Source organism: Myzus persicae, unplaced genomic scaffold, assembly GCF_001856785.1.
Source record: "Myzus persicae strain clone G006 unplaced genomic scaffold, MPER_G0061.0, whole genome shotgun sequence".
NCBI classification, from domain to species: Eukaryota; Metazoa; Arthropoda; class Insecta; order Hemiptera; family Aphididae; genus Myzus; species Myzus persicae.
The window spans coordinates 23,593-33,420 of NW_019104228.1; the positions used below are offsets into that span (position 1 = coordinate 23,593).

Here is a 9,828-nt window from a genome sequence, read left to right on the forward strand (position 1 = left end):
TTATTGTTTGAGTGAAATAAAGAATACATAATACCTATAAAATAATACATACATTCAAATAGTTAAATTTAATTTTCACCAAGTAATTTACATAAAGCTGTTAAAAATTCATGAATAGTATGTACATCACTTGTCAATACTCTATTATTATTATGAATTTATAATAAATAATGTACATAAATTTACAATAATGTAAAGATATGCCACCATAGATTGTACAAAACATTTAACTATAGATACTCAAAATACTCAACAACAAATAATTATCAAACAATTTATCATTACCTACATAAAGAAGTTGTATCACTGATTATTAACAAATGAAAAACACTAATATTTATTAAAAAAAAACTAAAGTTCTTTATTTTATTTAATAATGATTATAAAGAGGTGAAGGTAAAATTATTAAAGTTGAGGCGTTAATCCCAAACGTTTAACTACTGCTAACTGTGCCCTTGCTGAATCTCTCAATGAAAATATGTGTAATAGTTCCTTTTCAGACTTGGACAAAGGTACAGCTTTTTCCAAACATTCAACAGCTTCTTCTAATTTTCCTCTGCAACAGTTATCACAAATGACCATATAACTTACATAATATAATATAAATAAAGGGTAAACTTTTTTAATACAGGTAATAATTAAAATAATTTATAATATATTTGTTTATAATGGATTACGATAATCAAAATTATAATCATACAAATAAAAAGAACGAATTCAAATTGGTTCTGATGAGCAAGTAACCCAGCTCTGATCTATAATGCATTCAAGTTAAGAAACACAGTCAGACCGATTTGTGCTCAGCAGCATGGGAATACTACACTGCATGTATAGAGATAGTTGACTTGGTCGGGTGACAAAAAGTGTTGCCTAACTGCCACCGTTAAGAACTGGTTGCAGTTGACTGTGTTTCTAAACATTAATATGTGAGGTAAAAAAATTGATTTTTATTCTGTGATCTATGCAAGATGATTTTGAATACTAAGTCAAAGTTTAGTTGTGATTTAAACTGTTCAGGTAAGTGAAAATAAAAATGCATGTCTTGGTGATTTTTGCAACAATATGAAAATAAGGTTTAAACAAAATATTTGTTTGCATATAAATTAAGAACAAATGATTCCCAACAATTGTTTTTACCTAATTTCAAATAATTTTAACTATAGATAAATCAGTATAATTTGTAGTAATATCTTACGTTTGAATATACAGTGTTCCCAATGTTTCATAAGCATAATCACATTTCGGGTCAACTTTTATTGCCTGTTGGAGGAAGGTGAATGCTTCGCTGATGGAACTTTTCCATGATAATACAACCAAAGCTGAAAAATTGTGTATATTTTTACAGTTGGCATTGTATATTTTATAATGATAATATATTCAATGATTTTAAGAACTTAAAAATTTAAAAACCTCTGTGTACTAATAAAGTAGCATTTTCTGGATAAATTTCATACACCTTTTTGAACAACATATCTGCCTCTTCATATGCTCCTTTTTCTGTCAAAGCCTTCAAAAAGATTTTAAAAATTACTTAATATACTAAAAATTGATTTTAAAAATTGATTTTTACCTGTGCATATAGGGTGTAGCTTTCAGCATAGTCTGGGTATTTAATAACAAATCCTTTTAACTTGTTTAGGAATTTTTCAGTGTCCAATTCATTTGATGTGTGTTTTGCATGAAGATATTGAGCGTAACAACATTGAACATTTGATAATATAAATTTAGGATTCAATTCCACTGCCCGTTTAAATTCTTCAACTGCTTTCTCGCTATTCATTTCTAATAAATAAATCTAAAAAATAACATATTTTCCTCATAATATGTATTTATAATAAACTCATTCCTAATTTAATGTTATAATAAGAATTACTTGAGCTCGATGGTGAAATACTTCAGAGCTGTTGGGATCAATATTTTCTGCACGTTTTAAATCTTCAAAAGATTTTTCCACTTGTTCTTGTTGGTGGTAAACTGACGATCGTTTGATTAAGGAATTAATCACCAACTATTAGACAAATAACATAACATTAGTATAACAATCCAAACAATGTATAGTTATAAAAACACAGGGCATTATATTACGTTTTGATAGAATATTAAATAATATATACATTTTATTATATTATACTTAAACCTTAGAAAAAATACAAAATAATTTCTAGATATCTTGTATTAAACTGTTTGGTTAGGTCAAAACTAAAAATTTCCCAACAAAATGACAAGATAAATCAACTTTGTTTGAATTTCAGCTTTCTATTTTTGTTCTCTTTGTGCTTATTAGTTTGTAAATGTTGAAAATGTTAAACGATATTATTCTATACAACTTATGACAAGCTTTCTATCACTCTGAACTCTGAAGGAAGCACATTAAAAATAGTAAAATGATCTTAATCTGTAGAAAAAAATTGAATAGTTGTGAAATATGTATGATATATGGTTGATTTCATAAAAAGTCTTGTGAAACAAATTTTCACTTGCTGAAATTAGTTTACTATGTCATAGTGTAAATATGTAAATATGTATTTACATATAAATCCGAGCACTAATTATAACAATGCAAATTATTTAGACACTAACTTGCTTCAATAAAATATCAATAAAAACCTGAGTTTTCCTGGATTATATTCCTACCTCTAAATTTGACTATAGGTAAGTTAATCTAATATTTAAAGTTAGCAACAAAATGTATTCTAATGTATGCAGAATTGCTGTGTTGAATATTTGTAAGATGAGAATTGTAGTGACATCCAGTTAAAGTGGATAGAGTATACATACAATTTCTAAGCATTAAATATGTTTGCTGCACTCCTTTAAACAACACAAATAAGAACATACAAAACAAACTATAGAAAGAAAAATTTTAATATTCAACCTTTTATTTATTGATTTTTATCATAATCTTAAATAGAAACATGGGGCCATTCACAACAATATTACTCAATGAGTACACACATTTTGTTTTCAATAAGCTATTTATAGAACCAAACACTGTGGGATATCATATAATATAAACTATACTCTTTTTTTTAAAACGAGAACAGATGCAGATGCTAAACTATAACCAGATTTTGTCTGGTACCGGTGCATTCTCATTTGAAAAAGAGTTCAGTATTCAATTATATCAATCTAAAAATTACTTGGGTAATTTATTGAATATATTAATAATTAAATTAACTAATTAAACTTTACAAAATCACTTAGCTAAATTATTGATTAAGCTTTATGACTGTGGTTATTTCATATATCAATAATCAGTGGTAGATTAAATTAATGCTTTTAATGAAACTATAGATAGAAATTGGTATTTACATTTTGTATACACGTGTATTTAAGCTTTTGACTAATCAATTGTATTGATCAATTAAGCATTTAATCGATTATGAAAATAACTAATTATACAATAGATAATTAATATGGCTCAGATTTTACCTTATGATGTTTTTGTATAATATGTGTATTCTGCCGTCATAAGCGAAAACGCCGTAAGTCCCAAAAAAATAAAAAATGAGGTTATAAACAAAAAATTATTGTGAAATTCGGCTTGTGTAGATGAATATGCCGTATGTCTGAAATATTACTCCAAACATATAATACAATCAAAAATCAAATAACTTAAACGCCGTAAACCGTAGAAAAATTCATGGGTAATAGGTAATAACACCGTAAAATCACCATACTAAGCATTAACGCAGTAAGTAATATTGAAGATACGGCGTTTTATCTTGGTACATAGTACAAATTTTAATTGGCGGCATTTTGGCTTAGTAACACGGACTAGTTTACTTATCGCAAAGCAAGTCACTATCGGAACATTTTATTTATAATAAACTTATTCGATATTTAATTATTTTTCTACGGTGGAGTTTAGTTTACATTGTATCGTTGCCACGTTAAAATGTAATAATTTTTAAATTTTTAAAATGAATAATGAAAATGATGAACCTTTTTTTTACGATCCAAATCTTCTGGTTGTACCTGAATTAGACCGTAATTATATTTCGTATGAATATTATCGATGCAAGGTAAAAGAAAAAAATATTTCATTCGCGCAGTTAGGTCATGAAGAATGTGAACTTTGCGAAAGCTTTAATATTCATGAACACAAAACTCAAATTTTGCCCGAATGTGATGTTTGTACAATTTATACAACTCATATAAACAAAACTAAAAAAGCTAGAGATTTATACAAAAAACAAGCAGACATGGAATTCGACGAAACAAATATTTATTTGTCCGTTGACTTACAGAAAGTAATTATGTTACCTCGTGTCGATTCTTTTAAAAAGGTTATATTCACAAAACGAATTGTTGCGTATCATGAAAGTTTCGTACCTTTGGGGAAAAAATCTAAATTATTTCCATTCGCTTGTATTTGGCACGAAGGCATTAATGGTCGCAATAAAGAAGATTTGATAAGCACATTTTATGCGTTTCTATTAAGTAATCGAGATGCAAATACAGTGACGATTTGGCTTGACAATTGTAGCAGCCAAAATAAAAATTGGTGCTTATTTAGTTTTCTTATTTACATTATAAATTCCGAAGAAATCTGTGCTAATGAAATAATTTTAAATTATTTTGAGCCGGGCCATACTTTTATGTCAGCGGATCACTTTCACCATCAGGTCGAGCTGTCACTGAAACACCAAAAGAAAACGTATGACTTTGATGATTTTGCCATTGCTATTGGCAACGCAAATAAATCTAAAGTTGTTGTAAAAAAAATGGAACACTCGGATTTTTTTTTATGGAAGGATTATAAAGCTCAGCAAAAATTGACCAAATCAACAAATCGTATTTTACTCAAAGATGTAGTATCTGTTCAAGTTAAACGTGGGAAATTTATATTGTTCACTAAAAGCGATTACGATGAAGAATATTTAGAATTAGACTTTTTAAGAAAAAATGTTATGAAAATCAATGGAATGCCGCATCCAATCTCATTAACGAAACCACGAGGGGTTTTACAAGAAAAACGCGATAGTATCCTACAAAATCTGTCTCAAGTTCTCCCAGCCAACAGAAAAATTTTTTGGGAAAATATTCCAACATGCTAATTATTATAAAAATTATGTATTTTAAAGTATTTTTTTTTATTTATAAATTGACTTAAAAATAATATTTTTGTTTTGTGAATTCTTTAAAATTAAAATGTATAAATAATTTTATCATATCAGAAATTGTTAATTACGAGTTACGGCATTCTTGCTTTTGAATAGTGTAGCAAAAGTTTATACCAATACTAAGGTACAACGAGTAAAGTAAAATATCTTGTTAATTATTAATTTAATCATATTTATTATTGTTTCATTGCATTCGTTGGGTAAAATTACATAAGAAACCATATATCATATTTAAATAATTAGAATGTACAAGGTGTTATGATTTTATGAAAATACAAAATACAAAAACGCGTTTTTTTCAAAATCGTTTTTCGGTGACCTACGGCGTTTTCGCTTATGACGGCAGTATTTATATATTATATATTTTTAATATGCACTTAAGACGATTAATAAAAATGCAACGTCAAAAACCTCAAAAAATGTCTATTGATATCAATGTTCTTGAAACACATTTGCACCATGGAAAAAATTGTATCAATCATTCCAGAAAAAAGATAAAACAAAAACCATAGAACATGTTTGTTTGACTGAAATTAGTAATTATGAATATGTTTGGGTGTTGTAATTTCATAATTTAGCTAAAATTGTTTTAATTAAATATACAGAATATAACCAATTACTATTCACATACACACATCACTAAACTGTATACCTTGTTTGGAACTCCTGATGATTCTATGACAGTAGTGAGATGTTCGATCCCAGTTGCATAGTTACCACGTAGTATTGAAAAAGTAGCAAGCAGATTTAATGCCAAAGCTCGACGAATTAAACTATTATCAGTCTTATTCAATTCTTCTTTACAAGCATCCTCAATTTGTTCATAGTTTCTATCTTTGATACATTTTAATGCCAATTCCAAACCAGTACTAAAGAAGTGCAACAAAAAATAAACATTAGAGATTCTAAGTTGTAACACATTTTATTATAAAGGTAATCCTTATATATATAAAAGAACAGGCCTTTTTTTATGTGCCCATTTTGTGACTAAGCAATTTAACTTTTTTCAAATTTTTATAATAATAATACTTTTACACAATATGTGTATAGAATCATTTATAAATATTATTATTATTTTTATTTAATTCATGATTCAGCTACTACTACTGTTTAGCACTTGATAGCATTAAGTAAAATAATTTTTTTTCTTATTTAAAACACACACAACAATGTATGTTGATTTAAGAATTTCATTTTGAGTAAGCAAAAACTACACACAGGCCGAAACCAGGTAATTCAGCTAGTACAATATAAAAATTATCATAATGCATAACTAAATGAGATTAAAAATACCCCTGCATCATGCTTATTAAAAATTACATTATTACCTATATGTATTTTATTTCAAAATAATAAATAATGGTAAAGGGAGAGGTATCAATAAAGTAATAATAATTTAAAACTAACTCACTTTACTTCCGATTTCATTAACGTCTGAGGAAATTCATCATTAAAAGGATCTTCACTGAATGACTTCATATAATTTTCAATAAATATTTTAGTGGGCAAATTGAATACATTGTGTTTTGTGTACTCTTCTAAGTTTTGCTTGCCTAAATATACATTAAAGTATTAATGAAAATATTATACTTATAACTACACACAGTAAAATACACAACTTATGTTTTATATTCAAAATATTTTTATTACTAACATATTATCAAGACTACTTACTAAAGGTTAAAATTTTTAATGATATAGAATAAAGATTTCACATGGGTTGGGGACTAGAAAAAGAAGTCTAGACAAGTAAATAAATTCCAGGTAAGAAACTAAATTTTCCACATGAAAAGGTAGGAACGATTTTGTTTTATTCTATTGATATCACTTAAACAATTTAAAATAATATCTTTACTCGTGCTTAATAGTGATTAAAAATAAAAAACAATATTGCTTAAAAATAAAGCTGTACTCTGTAGCTTTACCCAGCTCAGTTCTCCCTGAGGAAAATCGATTGGTGGTCTATGGGGAGGAGCCTCTAATAAGCCCTACTGCCCCCTTTAACTAAGATTATGGTCAGTGGTACATGACTAAACGAAACTGTTTTTAACAATTAACTTATAATTTATGAACAGGTGAGTTTTTTAGAGTTGCCTATCTCTTATCCCATAATGCAATCATATATTATTACAATCAGTGATCATTTATTTCAACAAAATTATATACCTATCTTAATAACTAAATACTAATAAACAAAATTGTATACAACATTTAGTTTTTAAACCATTTATATGACAAAGCCTAAAATAGTAAAATTGGAAAACATACTTATTTTAAATAGGACACAGATCTTATAATCTTACCCAAACTTTTAATCACACTATCCGCAAATATTATATCTGTTTGATTTTTAAACTCGTCCAACATTACAACAGCTGTTATATCTTCTAGAGCAAGCTTAAAATTTCCCAATTCTGTAAGAGCTCTAGCTCTTCGGGATAATGCTTTTTTGTAAGACGGTACTAAAGCTAAGGCTTTGTCACAGTCAGCCACACAATTCTCATAGTTGTTCTAAAAATAAATCAAATGAATAATTTAAGAAACTTGATTAAAATAATTGTTAATTAATAAATAATTTTTCAATACCAATTTACTATAGGCAGCGGCTCGGTTTTGATACACAGTAGACAACAGTCCTTTCTCAGACAGTGGACATATTGACAAGGCTTGTGTGTAAAATGTAATGGCTGCATCATAATTTTGTTTTGAGAACTCTGCATTTCCCTGTTTTTTAAATTCTTCAACTTGCTCAGTAGGCGTCTGAGCAAATACAATTGATCAAAAATTAAATTTGTTTCAAATACAACACTGCATATTACATGTTTTAATGACTAAAACAGAAGTGTAGGTAATAAGATGAATATACCAACCGGTTTGTGAACTTTCACTGTATTGGGATCGATTCCGTTAGTCTTGACTAGGTCTTGGGTGACATTATTTCCGTGGATGTCATAATGCTTGGCTGTTGGCTCAATAGGTCGCCGTCCTTTATTGTTAGATTTTGAGTAAAAATAATAAGTCGCGCCTAACCCCACTGCAAAACATGGTACGCATACGGCTAAGCTGAATTTCCAGTTGGACAGGAAGCCAAACGACGAATTAGTGGAATCGGACATGGCGTTGTTATTATGACACGAATTCCAGCGGACACCACTCAAATTATTCTAACACAATGAACACATGCTTAACGAATTAAAATGTATCAAGCAGCCACTGCCGGGCACACAATTGTTGAAATTTTGGACAATCAAAGTAGATAAAATTATATTTATTTTAAACAAAACAATGGTAGGTACAACCAATAATTATATAAACAAATAAAACAACATACAACCGCGGCAATAATCGAGTACTTGTGCCGCAGAGGCAATAATTATGAATGAAAATTAATTGCGATTAGCGAAAGCGATTGATTATTATGGAGACGAACAAAATATGTTAGAGCCTTGTGGCAAGAGCACCACAGTGAGCTACAGGCCTACAGCAGTGCGCCCTTATCTGCTTATCAGCGGCGAGGAGCAATGATGTAATTGCTGATAATGGAAACCTCACGTTCGGTGTACGGCATGGTTGCATCTCATTGGACGTGGTTTTAGTGGAGTTCGTATAAAAGAGACACTTCAAGTTTGGCGCCAAACACCTACCATTTGAACATAATGAAAACTCTTTTAACAGACAACTTTGGAAAAAAATACACTTAACTTAGGCTTCCCAACGGAAGGTATGAGCAAAATTGTCAAGGGGAAAAATTTGATACGTATTAGTTACGTGCCGGTACCGTTTTAGAATGAAAGAACTTATTTTATTTGTTAGAAAGAATTTATTGTTTCTTATGAAAATATTAGGAGTTGATACGAAATCAAATATTAAATATTAATTAGATTTCATAATTATAAATTCGTTATCATCTATAAATAATAAAATATATTGCTAACTGATGATATTGTAGTTGAAGTTAAAATCCACAATTTTCTTGAGAATTGTGGGTTTTGTCAAAGAATATATTCTGGCTTCTTATTCTCATACTACTATCAAAACAAAAAGTATTCTGATTAATTAGTCAATTACCCAAATCATCATTCGTTGTCGTTATTATATATATTATTTTAATATGACCATATTTTTGTAGGTTATTTTATTGGGATGGAATCACAATACAACCTTTTTTAATTAAAATATTTAAAACCAAATAATGAGTTAATGCATGTTAATTTCTTTTCGAATTTAGATTTGTGTATTTACATTATGCATTTGTGAAACAAGTTATTTATATTAAGAGTTTTTGAGGACTTATTTTTTGTATAGAGATAGGTATATTTAAAAATATCGGCATACCTTGTGAATAAGGTTTATGTTTGTGCCTATGAAAATAATAATTTCATTTTTGTTTCAATTTGTATTTTGCGGTTCAACCGCAGAATTCGCTTATCCGTTGTTGCAGTGCCAGCCTATTCCGTCCGTGTATACATAATCGAGAGTTTACTGTATTAGATACGTGATGAAATAACGTATTTTAAGTCTAAAATAAAAATGTAACAGTATTTATTATGTACTATCTTTGAGTAATAATTCAAACAACAGAAATGTGTGTACGTCTAGCAATGTCTAGTTAATGTTAGTTGAACTTATTAAATACAAATAAACAGTTAATGGGAAGGAAATAGCTTTGTTGAAGAATAATAAATGAAAATTTTTTTTTCAA

At 28.4% G+C, this 9,828-nt stretch overlaps 1 protein-coding gene across 1 annotated transcript; it reads right to left on the bottom strand.

The window, feature by feature from the left end:
* Positions 1 to 336: 336 nt before the first annotated feature.
* On the bottom strand, positions 337 to 8,614 carry LOC111040229 (mitochondrial import receptor subunit TOM70-like). Its single transcript, XM_022324047.1, has 10 exons — positions 7,997 to 8,614; positions 7,713 to 7,886; positions 7,430 to 7,637; positions 6,538 to 6,679; positions 5,779 to 5,995; positions 1,874 to 2,008; positions 1,571 to 1,795; positions 1,411 to 1,507; positions 1,196 to 1,319; positions 337 to 556 (listed from the first exon to the last, which is right to left on the bottom strand). The coding sequence occupies exons 1-10, from the start codon at positions 8,240 to 8,242 to the stop codon at positions 406 to 408; spliced, it is 1,719 nt and encodes a 572-aa protein (XP_022179739.1). The 5' UTR covers positions 8,243 to 8,614; the 3' UTR covers positions 337 to 405.
* Positions 8,615 to 9,828: the final 1,214 nt, after the last annotated feature.